The 23,404-nt window shown below is 44.5% G+C and overlaps 3 protein-coding genes across 3 annotated transcripts in view; all 3 read left to right on the top strand.

The window, feature by feature from the left end:
* LOC139372956 (general transcription factor II-I repeat domain-containing protein 2-like) overlaps positions 1–23,404 on the top strand; it is a 979,173-nt gene that overhangs the window by 772,929 nt on the left and 182,840 nt on the right. The window lies entirely within an intron of this gene.
* LOC139372424 (semaphorin-5B-like) overlaps positions 1–23,404 on the top strand; it is a 107,724-nt gene that overhangs the window by 25,018 nt on the left and 59,302 nt on the right. The window contains exon 2 of the mRNA XM_071112136.1: positions 19,725–19,945. Within this exon, the coding sequence (XP_070968237.1) occupies positions 19,753–19,945 (193 nt within the window). The 5' untranslated portion in view covers positions 19,725–19,752. The remainder of the gene's footprint in view (positions 1–19,724; positions 19,946–23,404) is intronic.
* LOC139373944 (octapeptide-repeat protein T2-like) lies at positions 4,768–7,335 on the top strand. The gene is made up of 2 exons (XM_071115027.1): positions 4,768–5,391; positions 7,312–7,335. The coding sequence occupies exons 1-2, from the start codon at positions 4,768–4,770 to the stop codon at positions 7,333–7,335; spliced, it is 648 nt and encodes a 215-aa protein (XP_070971128.1).

The raw sequence follows: 23,404 nt of genomic DNA, 5'->3' as shown, positions 1-23,404 counted from the left end.
ATACACACAACCAGTAGGTCACATGTCAGTACATACACACAACCAGTAGTTCACATGTCAGTACATACACACAACCAGTAGGTCACATGTCAGTACATACACACAACAAGTAGGTCACATGTCAGTACATACACACACCAGTAGGTCACATGTCAGTACATACACACAACAAGTAGGTCACATGTCAGTACATACACACCAGTAGGTCACATGTCAGTACATACACACAACAAGTAGGTCACATGTCAGTACATACACACCAGTAGGTCACATGTCAGTACATACACACAACAAGTAGGTCACATGTCAGTACATACACACACCATTAGGTCACATGTCAGTACATACACACAACCAGTAGGTCACATGTCAGTACATACACACAAGTAGGTCACATGTCAGTACATACACACACCAGTAGGTCACATGTCAGTACATACACACAACCAGTAGGTCACATGTCAGTACATACACACACCAGTAGGTCACATGTCAGTACATACACACAACCAGTAGGTCACATGTCAGTACATACACACAACAAGTAGGTCACATGTCAGTACATACACACACCAGTAGGTCACATGTCAGTACATACACACAACAAGTAGGTCACATGTCAGTACATACACACCAGTAGGTCACATGTCAGTACATACACACAACAAGTAGGTCACATGTCAGTACATACACACCAGTAGGTCACATGTCAGTACATACACACAACAAGTAGGTCACATGTCAGTACATACACACACCATTAGGTCACATGTCAGTACATACACACAACCAGTAGGTCACATGTCAGTACATACACACAAGTAGGTCACATGTCAGTACATACACACACCAGTAGGTCACATGTCAGTACATACACACAACCAGTAGGTCACATGTCAGTACATACACACACCAGTAGGTCACATGTCAGTACATACACACAACCAGTAGGTCACATGTCAGTACATACACACACCATTAGGTCACATGTCAGTACATACACACAACCAGTAGGTCACATGTCAGTACATACACACCAGTAGGTCACATGTCAGTACATACACACAACAAGTAGGTCACATGTCAGTACATACACACCAGTAGGTCACATGTCAGTACATACACACAACAAGTAGGTCACATGTCAGTACATACACACACCATTAGGTCACATGTCAGTACATACACACAACCAGTAGGTCACATGTCAGTACATACACACAAGTAGGTCACATGTCAGTACATACACACACCAGTAGGTCACATGTCAGTACATACACACAACCAGTAGGTCACATGTCAGTACATACACACACCAGTAGGTCACATGTCAGTACATACACACAACCAGTAGGTCACATGTCAGTACATACACACAACCAGTAGTTCACATGTCAGTACATACACACAACCAGTAGGTCACATGTCAGTACATACACACAACAAGTAGGTCACATGTCAGTACATACACACACCAGTAGGTCACATGTCAGTACATACACACAACAAGTAGGTCACATGGCAGTACATACACACCAGTAGGTCACATGTCAGTACATACACACAACAAGTAGGTCACATGTCAGTACATACACACCAGTAGGTCACATGCCAGTACATACACACAACAAGTAGGTCACATGTCAGTACATACACACCAGTAGGTCACATGTCAGTACATACACACAACAAGTAGGTCACATGTCAGTACATACACACACCATTAGGTCACATGTCAGTACATACACACAACCAGTAGGTCACATGTCAGTACATACACACAAGTAGGTCACATGTCAGTACATACACACACCAGTAGGTCACATGTCAGTACATACACACAACCAGTAGGTCACATGTCAGTACATACACACACCAGTAGGTCACATGTCAGTACATACACACAACCAGTAGGTCACATGTCAGTACATACACACAACAAGTAGGTCACATGTCAGTACATACACACAACCAGTAGGTCACATGTCAGTACATACACACACCAGTAGGTCACATGTCAGTACATACACACACCAGTAGGTCACATGTCAGTACATACACACACCAGTAGGTCACATGTCAGTACATACACACAACCAGTAGGTCACATGTCAGTACATACACACAACCAGTAGGTCACATGCCATTACATACACACCAGTAGGTCACATGCCATTACATACACACCAGTAGGTCACATGCCAGTACATACACACCAGTAGGTCACATGCCATTACATACACACAACCAGTAGGTCACATGCCATTACATACACACCAGTAGGTCACATGCCAGTACATACACACCAGTAGGTCACATGCCATTACATACACACCAGTAGGTCACATGCCATTACATACACACCAGTAGGTCACATGCCATTACATACACACCAGTAGGTCACATGCCAGTACATACACACCAGTAGGTCACATGCCATTACATACACACCAGTAGGTCACATGCCATTACATACACACCAGTAGGTCACATGCCAGTACATACACACCAGTAGGTCACATGCCATTACATACACACAACCAGTAGGTCACATGCCATTACATACACACCAGTAGGTCACATGCCAGTACATACACACCAGTAGGTCACATGGCAGTACATACACACCAGTAGGTCACATGTCAGTACATACACACAACAAGTAGGTCACATGTCAGTACATACACACCAGTAGGTCACATGCCAGTACATACACACAACAAGTAGGTCACATGTCAGTACATACACACCAGTAGGTCACATGTCAGTACATACACACAACAAGTAGGTCACATGTCAGTACATACACACACCATTAGGTCACATGTCAGTACATACACACAACCAGTAGGTCACATGTCAGTACATACACACAAGTAGGTCACATGTCAGTACATACACACACCAGTAGGTCACATGTCAGTACATACACACAACCAGTAGGTCACATGTCAGTACATACACACACCAGTAGGTCACATGTCAGTACATACACACAACCAGTAGGTCACATGTCAGTACATACACACAACAAGTAGGTCACATGTCAGTACATACACACAACAAGTAGGTCACATGTCAGTACATACACACACCAGTAGGTCACATGTCAGTACATACACACAACCAGTAGGTCACATGTCAGTACATACACACACCAGTAGGTCACATGTCAGTACATACACACAACCAGTAGGTCACATGTCAGTACATACACACAACCAGTAGGTCACATGCCATTACATACACACCAGTAGGTCACATGCCATTACATACACACCAGTAGGTCACATGCCAGTACATACACACCAGTAGGTCACATGCCATTACATACACACAACCAGTAGGTCACATGCCATTACATACACACCAGTAGGTCACATGCCATTACATACACACCAGTAGGTCACATGCCAGTACATACACACCAGTAGGTCACATGCCATTACATACACACCAGTAGGTCACATGCCATTACATACACACCAGTAGGTCACATGCCATTACATACACACAACCAGTTAGTCCCATGCCCTCATGTCTCTGTATAATACTGTAAGATGGAAGGGTGTTCCATGCACTCATGTCTCTGTATAATACTGTATATAAGATGGATGGGAGTTCCATGCGCTCATGGGTCTTTACAATACTGTACGTTTCGTGGAATTTGTTCTGGGCCTGGGGACTGTGAAAAGACCCCTGGTGGCATGTCTGGTGGGGTGCACAGCCACGTGGTAGTACAGTCCTTCTCCAGGACAGTGGGGTTCTCCCCGGGGAGTGTGGGAAACACAGAGGCACCCTCACAGAGCTGTCACACACTCTCATAATCCCATGTAAAGCCCTGTGTGTGTGTGTGTGTGTGTGTGTGTGTGTGTGTGTGTGTGTGTGTGTGTGTGTGTGTGTGTGTGTGTGTGTGTGTGTGTGTGTGAATGATTTGGATCGTCAACAGACCTGGCTTCAAATAGTATTCGTTTTCTTTTAAATACTTTAGCTGTGCTTGCCTGGCGCAATGTAACTAACAAAATAGTCCCAAAATTGCAAACTGCAAACCCCGTCCATCTGGCATCTCCAGTTAGGCTCAATCAAACCCTCACAGCATTTGAAAGAAAACAAACACTATTTGAACACAGGTCTGATTGGGGCGAAACCCCTGTCAATCGGCTACCCAATTACCCAGCCTCAGTCCCCTTGTAATTGCGTCATTTACGTGTCAAGAAGTTGCCGTCATTCAGTACAAAAAAAAAGGGAGGCAGGGAGCTGACACCTGTTCCCCTATTCAAGTCAACGAACAAAGCGGTCAGAACATTGGGCCTCGCCTGGGTCTGCCTCTCTCTGCCCCTCTGTGCCTCTGTCTGTCTGTCTGTCTCTCTCTCTCTGCCCCCTCTCACAGCCAGAGCTCTTTTAGCAACAAAGGCAAGTTCAGCAATTGAATGGCAGCACTAGTTGGTTCATTAATCATCACAAGTTCACAACTGCTGAGCACCCAGCAGGTTGCAGCCAGGGCCTTCGGCCTCCAGAGTCCAGGTCATTCTCTCTGTTGGAGAAGGGGCACAGTGACCCACCCACACAATGACCTGCCTCTCACACTGTAGCCAACGGTGTAGGGTGAGGTTGACATTAGATGCTGATGTTGGGTCAGGGTGCCCTTTGGGATGCAGTCACAGTAGGAAGGTGTCAAATCTGAATCCTGGGCTGAATGCTCTCTCTTCTGCCTGATAGCAGCCATTAGCTGAGGGACTCCGAGACCAGGGATGCAGTGACTCAGGGATGCAGGGACTCAGGGACCAGGGACTCAGGGAGACAGGGACTCAGGGACTCAGGGAGACAGGGACTCAGGGACTCAGGGAGACAGGGACTCAGGGACTCAGGGAGACAGGGACTCAGGGAGACAGGGACTCAGGGAGACAGGGACTCAGGGAGACAGGGGCTCAGGGACCAGGGAGACAGGGACCAGGGAGACAGGGACTCAGGGAGACAGGGACTCAGGGACTCAGGGAGACAGGGACTCAGGGATGCAGGGACTCAGGGATGCAGGGACTCAGGGACCAGGGACTCAGGGAGACAGGGACTCAGGGAGACAGGGACCAGGGACTCAGGGAGACAGGGACTCAGGGAGACAGGGACTCAGGGAGACAGGGACTCAGGGACTCAGGGAGACAGGGAGACAGGGACTCAGGGACCAGGGAGACAGGGACTCAGGGATACAGGGAGACAGGGACTCAGGGAGACAGGGACTCAGGGATGCAGGGACTCAGGGACCAGGGAGACAGGGACCAGGGACTCAGGGAGACAGGGACTCAGGGAGACAGGGAGGCAGGGACTCAGGGATGCAGGGACTCAGGGAGACAGGGACCATTATCCAGGCTCAGCTGTACCACTCTGAAGCACAAGGTAGATAGAGACTTGCATCAAGCCTTTAGAAGTCAAGAAGACAGAAGTTATCATGCTGTTTTGCTGTATTGTTGGTTTTCGTGGAAGGCTTGAATGGGAGGCATGTGTAGATGTAGGATCTTAATTTGATCACCCTGTTGCTGCATCAATATTTTCCTGCTGTGAGACAGCAGAGAGAGAGTAACGGAGTAAAGTGCTTTACTATTGCACACCAAACTGATAAGCCCAATACAATACAGGGCGCAGGACACTATACCAGACAACCCAAAACCACAGGGTGTCCAGTATAGAAAATAAAATACACTGCGACCTAATATGTACACACGTAACAAAAGACAATCCCGCACAAAACAAGGGCGGGTCAAACTACTACATATAGGGAAGCTAATTAAACCAGAATACACACAGGTGAAACTAATAAGACAAAACCAACAGACAAACGAAAAAGGGATCGGTAGCGGCTAGTAGGACGGTGACGACGACCGCCGAGCACCGCCCGAACAGGCAGGGGAGCCAACTTGGGCGGAAGTCGTGACACATTGACCCCCCCTCCCCCATTTTCACTTTTATAACTACGGGTTACCGACATATTCAAATAATGACTGACATATTTTCATTAAACACATTATTTTGATGAATGTATCCGCACTATTTGATCCTTCCATGATATATGGTCCCGACAATGTTCGTTTGCCTGACCCAGTCGTTAAGTTTCTTTGTTCTAAATCTGTGGAGTTGTTTGTTCTAATGATGGCTGGCAACGTTCTTATACCTTGCTTGCTAGCTAGCCTAATTCGGCGAACACAGTCACGTGCAGCTAGAATAATAGCAAAGTAGCTGCATTTGCTGTTGTCTAGTGATTTTATCTGAATACATTTATAACAATGAGCTAATGATGAGAAATTTCGCCTGGCATAGAACATTTGCTCTCTCTCCAGGACACTGTTCAGAGGAGCTAGCCAACTACACAGCTAACACAATCACTTCAAACTGAAGCTGGAATGACAGCAAACTAACTGTATTTCTTTGTATATATCCATAGAAATGTTCCTGATTCATGATTTCAGCTGGCTGAGAAAAGCTGCCAGTCTGTCTGTCTCGTCCCGACTCCCGACATATTCATCACCCTAGTTTACCTGGAGATCGAATTTCAATATTGAAACAATGTTTGAAATGTCATAGAGACAGACAGCAAGTTTATTACAAATCTGTGCTGTTGAAAACCAAATGTTAGTCTAAAAGAAATGGGAGAAAATGTCTAGATGCTTTTTACAGGGTAGATCTAGTATATAAATTGCCTGGCTGGGCTGATGAGACAGTGGATTGCACAGTCAGATGGAACAGAGTAAATAGGCATTTCAACATCGTAGATTTAGCCGGTGGTAACTTGTGGAATAGACACCGGCTGTAATGCGGTTTTAACCAATCAGCATCCAGGATTAGACCCACCCATTGTATAACACTGCATACTCTCTGATACAACATTAACAGTCTTAGCCCTATCATATACTTAAGCAATAAGGCCCGGGGAGGTGTGGTATAGGGACAATATACCATGGCTAAGGGCTGTTCGTAGTCTCGATGCAATGCGGAGTGCCTGGACACAGACCTTAGCCGTGGTATATTGGCCATATATCACAAATCCCAGAGGAGCCTTATTGCTATTTTAAGCTGCTTACCAATGTAATTACAGCAGTAAAACTAAATGTTTTGACATACCCGTGGTATACGGTGTGATATACCATGGCTTTCAGCCAATCAGAATTCAGGGCTCAAACCACCCAGTTTATAAAGTACAATATATCATTAATATCTCACTGATTCATCTTATTGTTGTCATGTAAATGTGTGTCTTGAAGATGTTGCTTGATAGTAATGGTGTGGATATGGAAAGGGTACTCTGTTGTCCCTGTCCAGCAGAGACGAGGCTCCCTGCTTTCTTAAGGAAATAATGAATAAATTATCCTACTCCACTCACTGTTCAGATTAGCAAAGTAATCTTGTTTATGTGGTTTTAAACAGACACCTTGCCAGCATGTAGAATGTTAGGTTGAGTTAAAACAGCGACTAGTCGTGGGAGCCTGCCAGTAGGAGCAGCCTTTTATCCGGGACAGAGTGAGTGTGAGGAGAGACTTCACAGGCCAGTGTTTAGCTACAGCATTAGAGGGAACAACGGAACACAACAGGTCAGGGCAGGAAATCAATAAAGACTTACACACTGGTGATTCACAGGGAAACATCTGGGGAAAGAGCAGTTAGTAGCAGGCCACTGGAGCCTGGACTGGGACTGGAGAACATTAGTTGTTTACTTGTTTTGTCCATGTAAGTATCTAAGTGTATACTTGTTTTGTCCATGTAAGTATCTAAGTGTATACTTGTTTTGTCCATGTAAGTATCTAAGTGTATACTTTTTTTTGGTCCTCTTCTCTGAGAAGTGAATACAATTAGTGAATAATTGAAGTGAATACAATTAGTTATTTTGTTTTTTATTCAGGAAACATTCAGAAAAACGTAGTGTTTTGGTCTCATAAAGAGTTTTCATTATGAGAAGTGCATTGTATTTATTTATTATCATTAAGATAGGGATCTATTTGTCAAGGGAGCCCTGACCAAAATATATTATCATAATGGTGTATAAAGGTAGCAGCATAATGGTGTATAAAGGTAGCAGCATAATGGTGTATAATGAGAGCAGCATAATGGTGTATAAAGGTAGCAGCATAATGGTGTATGAAGGTAGCAGCATAATGGTGTATAATGAGAGCAGCATAATGGTGTATAATGAGAGCAGCATAATGGTGTATAAAGGTAGCAGCATAATGGTGTATAATGAGAGCAGCATAATGGTGTATAAAGGCAGCAGCACAATGGTGTATAAAGGTAGCAGCATAATGGTGTATAAAGGTAGCAGCATAATGGTGTATAATGAGAGCAGCATAATGGTGTATAAAGGTAGCAGCATAATGGTGTATAATGAGAGCAGCATAATGGTGTATAAAGGCAGCAGCACAATGGTGTATAAAGGTAGCAGCATAATGGTGTATAAAGGTAGCAGCATAATGGTGTATAATGAGAGCAGCATAATGGTGTATAAAGGTAGCAGTATAATGGTGTATAATGAGAGCAGCATAACGGTGTATAATGAGAGCAGCATAATTGTGTATAAAGGTAGCAGCATAATGGTGTATAATGGGAACAGCATAATGGTGTATAAAGGTAGCAGCATAATGGTGGATAAAGGTAGCAGCATAATGGTGTATAAAGGTAGCAGCATAATGGTGGATAAAGGTAGCAGCATAATGGTGGATAAAGGTAGCAGCATAATGGTGTATAAAGGTAGCAGCATAATGGTGGATAAAGGTAGCAGCATAATGGTGGATAAAGGTAGCAGCATAATGGTGGATAAAGGTAGCAGCATAATGGTGGATAAAGGTAGCAGCATAATGGTGGATAAAGGTAGCAGCATAATGGTGGATAAAGGTAGGAGCATAATGGTGGATAAAGGTAGCAGCATAATGGTGGATAAAGGTAGCAGCATAATGGTGGATAAAGGTAACAGCATAATGGTGGATAAAGGTAGCAGCATAATGGTGTATATTGTGGTGTCATTTCTCACACATTGACTGGTTTATCAGATTTATACTTTTTCTTCAAACTTCACTCCAGATCCTCACTATTTGTCGATCTCCAAATCCTTTTAATTCCATTCCGTTTCGTCCATAAAGCCAACATTTAATTTCCCAAATGAGGCATTAGTTCAGAGTCTGCTGAAACCCCTGTACAACCAAGTGCTAATGTAGTTACAATGTTAGTAATATATTGATAGAAGGAACACTTCTCTGAGAATTAGCCATAAGTGAAATAGTTGACATTCTGAAACCTTTAACAAGACACATTTCTAGGAACTGCCAGTATGGTGTGGTAGTTGTTGTGTCTAGACTTTCATTGGCCAAAAACATGTAAAGCATCTCATGGCTGTGAGAGAAAGGGGGGGATAGATTCTGTCTGCCAGGCCTTGCTCTGCTCCCTCTCCAGAGAGAGTGCCTTGTCATTCCATGTAAAAGCTGTGGTCCCACTTTAAACCAGGCAACCATTTAAAAGCCTTTTTAAGACCTTCACAGATGCTTCACAGATCATTAATCAATAAATGGTATGTAAAGGATGGGAAAAAGGGTTATACCACATATCCAGATATATCCTTAACACCTGTTATATAGTGTGACTTTGCTTATAAAACCTTTGTGAAGCATCTACGAAGGCCTTATAAAGGGTTTACGAAGCCTTCATTAAGCGTTGACTTTAAACATGCTGTTTGTTGGTCATTACGCCCCTGTTAGCAGCACATCCTCATTGTTCCAGTATATACAGTACTGTAGTCCCACGGCTGTCCCAGACAGGCCACCAACGCAGCATTTATCCACTCCTTCCATCAGGGGGTTTTCACCATGGTTGACACATCATCTCTCGCTCTACCCAGTAGTTAGACTGTCTCATCTTTCACAGATGATCACATTTGATACGTCCATAAAAGGACTTGGCATCCGTATAAAGGAGCTTTATGTGCTTTTACAACACATTGTTCTCTGTCTTCATCTTTTCTCCTCGCTCCCTCCTTTTCTCCTCCCTCTCTCCTTTTCTCCTCCCTCCCTCCCCGTCTCTTTCCCTCTCTCTTCCTCTCTTTGGTTCAGGCTCATATCTGAATGGAGCTGGATCATAGAGGGCTCTAGAGATGCCACCCCTGGTTTGGGAGTAGGCTTTAGAGGGATTTTGTGGGTCTGGGCCATTGAGGTGGATTAGACATGGTCAATACAGACCTGACTTTAGGGGGTCTGGAGAGAGTGGAGGGAGAATGAGAGAGTCTGTGGCAGGCCAGATGAGAACGGGTAACGCTCATTAGAAGACGTGGAGGGTGTGTGTGTGTGGGGAAGGTGTGTAAGTGTTAGGGTTACAGCTACAGACACCCTCCTATCAGGGCCATGTCTGCCTCAAAAAAACCCAGGCTACAGGGCAGTCCAGACCCTACTCTCCCCTGTCTGTCTGGACCAGCCCCTACTCTCCCCTGTCTGTCTGGACCAGCCCCTACTCTCCCCTGTCTGTCTGGACCAGCCCCTACTCTCCCCTGTCTGTCTGGACCAGACCCTACTCTCCCCTGTCTGTCTGGACCAGCCCCTACTCTCCCCTGTCTGTCTGGACCAGCCCCTACTCTCCCCTCTCTGTCTGGACCAGCCCCTACACTCCCCTGTCTGTCTGGACCAGCCCCAACTCTCTCCTGTCTGTCTGGACCAGCCCCTACTCTCTCCTGTCTGTCTGGACCAGCCCCTACTCTCCCCTGTCTGTCTGGACCAGCCCCTACTCTCCCCTGTCTGTCTGGACCAGCCCCTACTCTCTCCTGTCTGTCTGGACCAGCCCCTACACTCCCCTGTCTGTCTGGACCAGCCCCAACTCTCTCCTGTCTGTCTGGACCAGTCCCTACTCTCTCCTGTCTGTCTGGACCAGCCCCTACACTCCCCTGTCTGTCTGGACCAGCCCCTACTCTCTCCTGTCTGTCTGGACCAGCCCCTACTCTCCCCTGTCTGTCTGGACCAGCCCCTAAACTATTCTCTGGTGGAGAGCCATTGGCTAGAAGCCTAAACACTTCTCCATACTGAGATCCAGTAGTGTAAAGTAGTTAAGTAAACATATTTTAAAGTATTACTTAAGTAGTTTTTTGGGGTATTCATACTCTACTTTACTATTCATATTTTTGGCAACTTTTACTTCACTACATTCCTAAAGAAAAGAATGTACTTATTTACATTTTGACAGGAAAAGGGTCCAATTCACACACTTCCAGAGAACATCCCAGGTCATCCCTAAATGCTTCTGACCTAGTGGACTCACTAAACATAAATGCTTCTTTGTAAATGAGTTTTGTAGTGTGCCCTTGGCTATCCGTCTCAATAAAAAATATACTTTTACTTTTGATACATTTGAGCAATTTAATTTACTTTTGATACTTAAATATATTTTAAAACCAAATACTTTTAGACTTTTACTCAAGTTGTATTTTACTGGGTGACTTTCACTTTTACTTGAGTCATTTTCTATCAAGGTATCTTTACTTTTACTCAAGTATGACAGTTGAGTACTTTTTCAACCACTGCTGAGATCTAACATCTATTCATAACTGGTGGAGAGTCATTGGCTAGAAGTTGCCAGCTGTGAGACTGTGACACGGACTACTAGCCTCTACTGTCCAGTTTGATTCATGGTTCTTCAGAACTGTATTGCATGGGCTCTGGTCCAAGGTAGTGCACTCTATAGGGAATAGGGTGCCATTTGGGATGCACACACTGTGTAGGGCAGCAGTTTAATGAGTAACTTGCCTGGTCAGGACTTAGATCCAAAGGCCAATTAGAGACAACAGAGGGCCTGGAGTAAAGCCTATAATCAAAGTTGTGTTGCATGATTGATTTATTGCTGGCTGGGTGGTAGGAGGGTTTGGACTGTGTCTGGGTTCCACAGAGTGTAAGAAACAGGCGCACTTTAAATCCGGTCCAAATATGACAGCACATAAGAACAATAACGTGCCAAAAACACAGAACATAGTAAAAGTGTAGCGCCTGACAAAATCCACATAACAATAAACAATTACACACAAAGACATGGTGGGGAACAGAGGCCTAAATACATGCAGTAACTATGGAATGAAAACCAGGTGTGTAATGGAACAAGACAAAACAAATGGATATATGAGAAATGGAGCGGCGATGGCTAGAAAGCCGGTGACGTCGACCGCCGAACCCCGAAAGGAACAAGGAGAGGAGAACGCCGCCCCAACAAGGAGAGGAGAACGCCGCCTGAACAAGGAGAGGAGAACGCCACCCCAACAAGGAGAGGAGAACGCCGCCCCAACAAGGAGAGGAGAACGCCGCCCCAACAATGAGAGGAGAACGCCGCCTGAACAAGGAGAGGAGAACGCCGCCCCAACAAGGAGAGGAGACGACTTCGGTGGAAGTCGTGACACCGTTGGTGTCAACACGAGCCAGCTTCCCTGTGGAAGACTTTCAACACCTTGCAGAGTCCATGCCCTGACGAATTGAGGCTGTTCTGAGGGCAAAAGGGGGTGCAACTCAATATTAGGAAGGTGTTTCTAATGTTTTGTTAATCAATATTAGGAAGGTGCTTCTAATGTTTTGTTAATCAATATTAGGAAGGTGCTTCTAATGTTTTGTTAATCAATATTAGGAAGGTGTTCCTAATGTTTTGTACCCTCAGTGTACAACATGTATAGGCTACATCACAAACTCCTAATTAAGACACTCTATAAAAAAATGCATCTGTTCATAATCATCCACATCACTAATCATCTCCATCAGCAATACATGTTGTTACCATGACAACCTACTGTATCTACTGCCATAATCAACAGAAGGAGACCCTCCCTTCTCTCATCCAAGATACCTGACTCTGATCATGTACACACACACACACACACACACCCCTGGCAGCTGCTTGGCGCCCAAACACCAAGTCATTACAGTTGTGGCTGAACGCCTCTTATGGTTCACTGCCAACATTAATGATCAACTTTACTTTGTTAAAAACTCTCCAGTCCTTCAGCACTACAACAAGGACATTGGGGAGAGAGGGAATGTGAGAAGGAGCGTGTGCGTGTGTGTGTGTGTGTCCGTGCGCGTCCGTGAGTGTCCGTGAGTGTGTGTCCGTGTGCAAGCACGATTGTGTGTGTGTGTCTTTTCCTCAGTGATGTACAGTACAGTGTGTGTGCCAGCGTCTGCTGATGCCCATGGTGATAGTGGGGCATTAAGCACCCAGATGGTTTTAGACTGGACTTGTGCCAAGTTGCCAACTCCAGTGGTCTCTGAGGCTGCTGTGAGCAGCTAGCTAGGGCCAGATGTTTAGGACTGCAGCAACTTACGCTTGATGCTTCCTTCTCCCTTCACTTGCTCCACATCTTTAAAGAGGAAGGAGGGTTCCACATCTGTGCCCACAACATGCAGGAGAGACACACGGTTGAATAACTACACCAGAAGTTTACAGTAACAGATGTAGTGTAATTGTTTGAGTCTGTCCGTCTTGGGGGTGTTGGGAGCAGAACAGAAGAAGAATGTCAGTCTCTGATGGACTAATATACACTATTCTATTCTGGACTATTCTATTCTACACTATTCTATTCTACACTATTCTATTCTAGACTATTCTATACTATTCTATTCTAGACTATTTTACACTATTCTATACTATTCTATTCTATACTATTCTATTTTACACTATTCTATTCTGGACTATTCTATTCTACACGATTATATTCTACACTATTCTATTCTATACTATTCTATTCTAGACTATTTTACACTATTCTATACTATTCTATTCTATACTATTCTATTTTTCACTATTCTATTCTAGACTATTTTACACTATTCTATACTATTCTATTTTACACTATTCTATTCTAGACAATTTTACACTATTCTATACTACACTATTCTATCCGTTCTATTTTACACTATTCTAGACTATACTATACTATTCTATACATTCTATATTACACTATTCTATTCTATTCTACACTATTCTATTTTACACTATTCTAGACTATTCTATACTATTCAAATCAAATCAAACTTTATTTGTCACATGCGCCGAATACAAGTATAGACTTTACCGTGAAATGCTGACTTACAAGCCCTTAACCAACAGTGTAGACTTTACTGTGAAATGCTGACTTACAAGCCCTTAACCAACAGTGTAGACTTTACTGTGAAATGCTGACTTCCAAGCCCTTAACCAACAGTGTAGACTTTACTGTGAAATGCTGACTTACAAGCCCTTAACCAACAGTGTAGACTTTACTGTGAAATGCTGACTTACAAGCCCTTAACCAACAGTGTAGACTTTACTGTGAAATGCTGACTTACAAGCCCTTAACCAACAGTGTAGACTTTACTGTGAAATGCTTACTTACAAGCCCTTAACCAACAGTGTAGACTTTACTGTGAAATGCTGACTTCCAAGCCCTTAACCAACAGTGTAGACTTTACTGTGAAATGCTGACTTACAAGCCCTTAACCAACAGTGTAGACTTTACTGTGAAATGCTGACTTCCAAGCCCTCAACCAACAGTGTAGACTTTACTGTGAAATGCTGACTTCCAAGCCCTTAACCAACAGTGTAGACTTTACTGTGAAATGCTGACTTACAAGCCCTTAACCAACAGTGTAGACTTTACTGTGAAATGCTGACTTACAAGCCCTTAACCAACAGTGTAGACTTTACTGTGAAATGCTGACTTACAAGTCCTTAACCAACAGTATAGACTTTACTGTGAAATGCTGACTAACAAGCCCTTAACCAACAGTGTAGACTTTACTGTGAAATGCTGACTTCCAAGCCCTTAACCAACAGTGTAGACTTTACTGTGAAATGCTGACTTCCAAGCCCTTAACCAACAGTGTAGACTTTACTGTGAAATGCTGACTTCCAAGCCCTTAACCAACAGTGTAGACTTTACTGTGAAATGCTGACTTACAAGCCCTTAACCAACAGTGTAGACTTTACTGTGAAATGCTGACATACAAGCCCTTAACCAACAGTGTAGACTTTACTGTGAAATGCTGACTTACAAGCCCTTAACCAACAGTGTAGACTTTACTGTGAAATGCTGACATACAAGCCCTTAACCAACAGTGTAGACTTTACTGTGAAACGCTGACTTACAAGCCCTTAACCAACAGTGTAGACTTTACTGTGAAATGCTTACTTACAAGCCCTTAACCAACAGTGTAGACTTTACTGTGAAATGCTGACTTCCAAGCCCTTAACCAACAGTGTAGACTTTACTGTGAAATGCTGACTTCCAAGCCCTTAACCAACAGTGTAGACTTTACTGTGAAATGCTGACTTCCAAGCCCTTAACCAACAGTGTAGACTTTACTCTGAAATGCTGACTTACAAGCCCTTAACCAACAGTGTAGACTTTACTGTGAAATGCTGACTTACAAGCCCTTAACCAACAGTGCAGATCAAGAAGAAGAAAATATTTACCAAGTAGACTAAAATAAAAAGTAATAATAACAAGTAACACAACGTGGGGGTCAGTGTGGGGGGTATATACAGGGGGCACCTGTACCAAGTCAGTCTGGGGGGTATATACAGGAGGCACCTGTACCGAGTCAGTCTGGGGGGTATATACAGGAGGCACCTGTACCGAATCAGTGTGGGGGGTATATACAGGGGGCACCTGTACCGAGTCAGTGTGGGGGGTATATACAGGAGGCACCTGTACCAAGTCAGTGTGGGGGGTATATACAGGAGGCACCTGTACCGAGTCAGTGTGGGGGGTATATACAGGGGGCACCTGTACCGAGTCAGTGTGGGGGGTATATACAGGAGGCACCTGTACCAAGTCAGTGTGGGGGGTATATACAGGAGGCACCTGTACCAAGTCAGTGTGGGGGGATATATACAGGAGGCACCTGTACCAAGTCAGTGTGGGGGGGTATATACAGGAGGCACCTGTACCAAGTCAGTGTGGGGGGTATATACAGGAGGCACCTGTACCAAGTCAGTGTGGGGGGTATATACAGGAGGCACCTGTACCAAGTCAGTGTGGGGGGGTATATACAGGAGGCACCTGTACCAAGTCAGTGTGGGGGGGTATATACAGGAGGCACCTGTACCAAGTCAGTGTGGGGGGGTATATACAGGAGGCACCTGTACCAAGTCAGTGTGGGGGGGTATATACAGGAGGCACCTGTACCAAGTCAGTGTGGGGGGTATATACAGGAGGCACCTGTACCAAGTCAGTGTGGGGGGTATATACAGGAGGCATCTGTACCAAGTCAGTGTGGGGGGGTATATACAGGAGGCACCTGTACCAAGTCAGTGTGGGGGGGTATATACAGGAGGCACCTGTACAGAGTCAGTGTGCGGGGGTATATACAGGAGGCACCTGTACCAAGTCAGTGTGGGGGGTATATACAGGAGGCACCTGTACCAAGTCAGTGTGGGGGGGTATATACAGGAGGCACCTGTACCAAGTCAGTGTGCGGGGTTATATACAGGAGGCACCTGTACCAAGTCAGTGTGCGGGGGTATATACAGGAGGCACCTGTACCAAGTCAGTGTGCGGGGTTATATACAGGAGGCGCCTGTACCAAGTCAGTGTGGGGGGGTATATACAGGAGGCACCTGTACCAAGTCAGTGTGGGGGGGTATATACAGGAGGCACCTGTACCAAGTCAGTGTGGGGGGTATATACAGGAGGCACCTGTACCAAGTCAGTGTGGGGGGGTATATACAGGAGGCACCTGTACCAAGTCAGTGTGGGGGGGTATATACAGGAGGCACCTGTACAGAGTCAGTGTGCGGGGGTATATACAGGAGGCACCTGTACCAAGTCAGTGTGGGGGGTATATACAGGAGGCACCTGTACCAAGTCAGTGTGGGGGGGTATATACAGGAGGCACCTGTACCAAGTCAGTGTGCGGGGGTATATACAGGAGGCACCTGTACCAAGTCAGTATGCGGGGGTGTATACAGGAGGCACCTGTACCAAGTCAGTGTGCGGGGGTACAGGCTAGTTGAGGTAATCTGTAAATGTAGGTGGGGGTGAAGTGACTATGCATAGGTAACAAACAAACAGCAAGTAGCAGCAGTGTACAAAAGGGAGGGGGGGTGAATGTAAATTGTCCGGTGGCGATTTTATGAATTGTTCAGCAGTCTAATGGCTTGGTGCTAGAAGCTGTTGAGGAGCCTTTTGGTCCTAGACTTGGTGCTCCGGTATTCTATTCTATACTAAACTTGTCTATACTAAACTAAACAATTCTATACTAAACTTTTCTACACTAAACTATTCTATCCTAAACTTTTATATTCTAAACTATTCTATACTATACTAAACTATTCTATACTAATCTATTCTACACTATACTATTCTATAATAAAATATTATATACTGAACTATTCTATACTAAGCTATTCTATACTAAACTATTTTATTGTAAACTATTCTATACTAAGCTATTCTATACTAATCTATTCTACACTATACTATTCTATAATAAAATATTCTATACTAATCTATTCTACACTAAACTATTCTATACTGAACTATTCTATTCTAAACTATTCTATACTAAGCTATTCTATACTAAACTATTTTATTGTAAACTATTCTATACTAAACTATTCTATACTATACTAAACTATTCTATACTAATCTATTCTACACTATACTATTCTATAATAAAATATTCTATACTAATCTATTCTACACTAAACTATTCTATACTGAACTATTCTATTCTAAACTATTCTATACTAAACTATTCTATACCAAACTATTTTAATGTAAACTATTCTATACTAAACTATTCTATTGTAAACTATTCTATACTAAACTATTATATTGTAAACTATTCTATACCAAACTATTTTATTGTAAACTATTATATACTAAACTATTTTAATGTAAACTATTCTATACTAAACTATTTCATTGTAAACTATTTTATTGTAAACTATTCTATACTATACTATTCTATAATAAAATATTCTATACTAATCTATTCTACACTAAACTATTCTATACTGAACTATTCTATTCTAAACTATTCTATACTAAGCTATTCTATACTAAACTATTTTATTGTAAACTATTCTATTCTAAACTATTCTATACTAAACTATTCTATACTAAACTATTTTAATGTAAACTATTCTATACTAAACTATTTTATTGTAAACTGTTCTATACTAAACTATTTTAATGTAAACTATTCTATACTAAACTATTCTACTCTATGAAAATAGGCCATTGTTCTCTTATTCTATTGGCTAAAGGGGATTAGGGGGACCACACACCGTTTCCTCAACCCCTGCTTATCTATCTTCATACCACACACTGTTCCCTCAACCCCTGCATATCTACCTTCATACCACACACTGTTCCCTCAACCCCTGCATATCTACCTTCATACCACACACTGTTCCCTCAACCCCTGCATACCTACCTTCATACCACACAATGTTTCCTCAATCCCTGCACATCTACCTTCATACCTCACACTGTTCCCTCAACCCCTGCATATCTACCTTCATACCACACACTGTTCCCTCAACCCCTGCATATCTACCTTCATACCACACACTGTTCCCTCAACCCCTGCATATCTACCTTCATACCACACACTGTTCCCTCAACCCCTGCATACCTACCTTCATACCACACACTGTTTCCTCAATCCCTGCACATCTACCTTCATACCTCACACTGTTCCCTCAACCCCTGCATATCTACCTTCATACCACACACTGTTCCCTCAACCCCTGCGTATCTACCTTCATACCACACACGGTTCCCTCAACCCCTGCATATCTACCTTCATACCACACACTGTTCCCTCAACCCCTGCATACCTACCTTCATACCACACACTGTTTCCTCAATCCCTGCACATCTACCTTCATACCACACACTGTTCCCTCAACCCCTGCATATCTACCTTCATACCACACACTGTTCCCTCAACCCCTGCGTATCTACCTTCATACCACACATGGTTCCCTCAACCCCTGCATATCTACCTTCATACCACACACTGTTTCCTCAACCCCTGCATATCTATCTTCATACCACACACTGTTCCCTCAACCCCTGCATATCTACCTTCATACCACACACTGTTTCCTCAATCCCTGCACATCTACCTTCATACCACACACTGTTCCCTCAACCCCTGCATATCTATCTTCATACCACACACCGTTCCCTCAACCCCTGCTTGTCTATCTTCATTTGAATGAATGTGTGTGATTATCAGTAATGACAGGATAAGTTTGTTGGGGTTTGGGATAGGGGGAGTAGCTCAATTACTGTTGCGTTGCTATAACCTTTGACCCCGCTAATGTCATTTGGGTCAGCGTTGGTGGCCACTCACTCCAGCTCTGCACAATGTCAGCACACTAGACAGGTGTCAATTGGCCAGCCCATAAAACCAGGGGTCAGGAAGGCTTCGGGTCACTAAAGGTTTAAATGAAATGATCAGATTTGTTAAATGGATCTATTCTGGCATAGAGGTAAAACATATTATTATCTGTGGTCTGTGGTGTTCAGTTGACACGCTGCTCTTGCTACCTTGATTTCCCATATCTTTCAAGGAGTAAAAATATCTAAAAGCTCAAATACATTTTATACAGAAGACAATGTCGTTCTAGTTGTCTTTCGCTGCACTTTACTGTCTAAGTGGTGATTGGCTGTCTGTATGTTATAATCAATCGTCATTGGCCATGTGTATGTTTGACTGACAGCTCTGTCCTTCCTCCCTCAGGTGTGTCCTGTGAGGACCAGTTAGAGGTATGGTGGGCGTGGTTGGCCCCGTAACCATGGCGACGTCTCTGTGGGAGGTTGTGTCCCTTCCTCCCGTTGGTCTACTGCTGCTCCTCTGCCTGCCACTCTGTCTATGCCAGCAGCCATTGGTCAACTTTGAGAGCCCGTTCCCGCCCCTACCGGAGTGTACCAGGAAAGTTCATCCCATCGTCCCATACAAAGGTGAGCACATTAGATACTTTGAGCATTTGCCTGTTGTGCCGGATAGGCAGGGTTTTCATTTTTAAGAGTATGCAATTGGTTACGGTGCTCCAGGCAGCTCAGTCAAGCATAGCGAAAGTATTTGACAGATTTCCAATACCATTTTGTAAATCTACTCCTCACTAGCATCATCATTCCAATGAGATGTTTCACAATGGTTTGCTATTCACTGCTATCTCCTCTGAGGATTCTGCAGCCTCATCCTTCTCAATCACTCCTCTGCCCGGAACGCCAGCTATATGGGTCTGGCCCAAGAGAAACCGAAAGGACAGCAACATTTTGTGATTGTAGATAATTGGACTCCTCTCATTTCTGGAGCCTTTTCCCTTTTAAGAGAGCTGTCTATTCTTTCTCTCTCTCATCCCCAAAACCCCTCCCTCGCTCCTTCCCTCCACTGTCAGCTCTTTTCAGGGTTCCATTATCTAGAGAGAGAGAGAGAGACTACTTTCCACTCCATTTGGATGTCTGTTAGAAAGTGTCTGTCCTTTGCCAGGATGCTCCCCCCCTCAGGGGTGTAATTTCTGAAAGGGTTCTGAGGAGAGGAGGTGGGGGAGGAAGAGAGGGGAGAATGGCAAACTGTTCTGTCAGTCAACTGTCAATCATCAGACACTTGTCACACTTGTCACATGCTGGTTCAATGTGGCTGAGACTGGCATCACTATGTACCTCAGGGAACACTGCTGTCTGCTATTGTTGTCTTACTGGAGACCGGATGGGCAACTCTGATGTGGGTGGGACCACAAGAAATCTGAACTCATCATGAGGGGCCACTGTGGCTCGCGGGTCTGTGTACCCACACAGGGCTCCCGAGTGGCTCGCGGGTCTGCCTACCCACACAGGGCTCCCGAGTGGCTCGCGGGTCTGCCTACCCACACAGGGCTCCCGAGTGGCTCGCGGGTCTGCCTACCCACACAGGGCTCCCGAGTGGCTCGCGGGTCTGCCTACCCACACAGGGCTCCCGAGTGGCTCGCGGGTCTGCCTACCCACACAGGGCTCCCGAGTGGCTCGCGGGTCTGCCTACCCACACAGGGCTCCCGAGTGGCTCGCGGGTCTGCCTACCCACACAGGGCTCCCGAGTGGCTCTCGGGTCTGCCTACCCACACAGGGCTCCCGAGTGGCTCGCGGGTCTGCCTACCCACACAGGGCTCCCGAGTGGCTCGCGGGTCTGCCTACCCACACAGGGCTCCCGAGTGGCTCGCGGGTCTGCCTACCCACACAGGGCTTCCGAGTGGCTCGCGGGTCTGCCTACCCACACAGGGCTTCCGAGTGGCTCGCGGGTCTGCCTACCCACACAGGGCTCCCGAGTGGCTCGCGGGTCTGCCTACCCACACAGGGCTCCCGAGTAGCGCAGCGATCTAAGGCACTGCATCTCAGTGCTTGAGGTGTCACTACAGACACCCTGGTTCGATTCCAGGCTGTATCACAACCGGCTGTGATTGAGAGTCCCATAGGGCGGTGGAAAATTGGCCCAGCGTCCTCCGGGTTTGGCCGGGGTAGGCCGTCATTGTAAATAAGAATTGTTGCTGTCAGTGACTGACATATTTTGGGGGTGGAATTGATCGCAGGCCTACAAAAGAAGCAGTTGCCCATCTCCCGCTGTATACAAACATGGCTATGGACTGAAGCCTTTTAAAGATGGCGTCGACAGAGAGGGCTGCCTCGCTTCTAGTCCTTTTACAAGCATTTTGCTACACTCCCAATAACATCTGCTAACCATGTGTATGTGACCAATAACATCTGCTAACCATGTGTATGTGACCAATAACATCTGCTAACCATGTGTATGTGACCAATAACATCTGCTAACCATGTGTATGTGACCAATAACATCTGCTAACCATGTGTATGTGACCAATGACATCTGCTAACCATGTGTATGTGACCAATGACATCTGCTAACCATGTGTATGTGACCAATGACATCTGCTAACCATGTGTATGTGACCAATGACATCTGCTAACCATGTGTATGTGACCAATGACATCTGCTAACCATGTGTATGTGACCAATGACATCTGCTAACCATGTGTATGTGACCAATGACATCTGCTAACCATGTGTATGTGACCAATAACATCTGCTAACCATGTGTATGTGACCAATAACATCTGCTAACCATGTGTATGTGACCAATAACATCTGCTAACCATGTGTATGTGACCCATAACATCTGCTAACCATGTGTATGTGACCCATAACATCTGCTAACCATGTGTATGTGACCCATAACATCTGCTAACCATGTGTAAGTGACCAATAACATCTGCTAACCATGTGTATGTGACCAATAACATCTGCTAACCATGTGTATGTGACCAATAACATCTGCTAACCATGTGTATGTGACCAATAACATCTGCTAACCATGTGTATGTGACCAATAACATCTGCTAACCATGTGTATGTGACCAATGACATCTGCTAACTATGTGTATGTGACCAATGACATCTGCTAACCATGTGTATGTGACCAATGACATCTGCTAACCATGTGTATGTGACCAATGACATCTGCTAACCATGTGTATGTGACCAATAACATCTGCTAACCATGTGTATGTGACCAATAACATCTGCTAACCATGTGTATGTGACCAATGACATCTGCTAACCATGTGTATGTGACCAATGACATCTGCTAACCATGTGTATGTGACCAATGACATCTGCTAACCATGTGTATGTGACCAATAACATCTGCTAACCATGTGTATGTGACCAATAACATCTGCTAACCATGTGTATGTGACCAATAACATCTGCTAACCATGTGTATGTGACCCATAACATCTGCTAACCATGTGTATGTGACCCATAACATCTGCTAACCATGTGTATGTGACCCATAACATCTGCTAACCATGTGTAAGTGACCAATAACATCTGCTAACCATGTGTATGTGACCAATAACATCTGCTAACCATGTGTATGTGACCAATAACATCTGCTAACCATGTGTATGTGACCAATAACATCTGCTAACCATGTGTATGTGACCAATAACATCTGCTAACCATGTGTATGTGACCAATAACATCTGCTAACCATGTGTATGTGACCAATAACATCTGCTAACCATGTGTATGTGACCAATAACATCTGCTAACCATGTGTATGTGACCAATAACATCTGCTAACCATGTGTATGTGACCAATAACATCTGCTAACCATGTGTATGTGACCCATAACATTTGATTTGAAGCCATTCAGATCCCCATTGATCCCACATTGTGTCAAGCATGCCTGTATGTTGCAGCACATTTCCCTATGAGAAATGAAATTATTCAATATATTTATTCATTGATCCATCTACTAGAGAATACAACTGTAGCCACTGCATGTTCTGACCTGGTGTGAAACAGGCACAACTACACAACATTGTGTGAGTGAGAACTAGGTTAGACATCTTGTAAAGAG

This window comes from Oncorhynchus clarkii, chromosome 18 (genome assembly GCF_045791955.1).
Source record: "Oncorhynchus clarkii lewisi isolate Uvic-CL-2024 chromosome 18, UVic_Ocla_1.0, whole genome shotgun sequence".
Taxonomy (NCBI): domain Eukaryota; kingdom Metazoa; phylum Chordata; class Actinopteri; order Salmoniformes; family Salmonidae; genus Oncorhynchus; species Oncorhynchus clarkii.
Note: the sequence above shows the minus strand (reverse complement) of the source record. Positions and strands in the feature narration are given on the sequence as shown.

Bases quoted from the DNA above. Each gene is read 5' to 3' on its own strand.
- LOC139373944 (XM_071115027.1), top strand. From the start codon at position 4,768: ATGCAGGGACTCAGGGACCAGGGACTCAGGGAGACAGGGACTCAGGGA. The intron at 5,392-7,311 runs GTAGATAGAGAC...CCTGTCCAGCAG, and splicing joins GTACCACTCTGAAGCACAAG to AGACGAGGCTCCCTGCTTTC.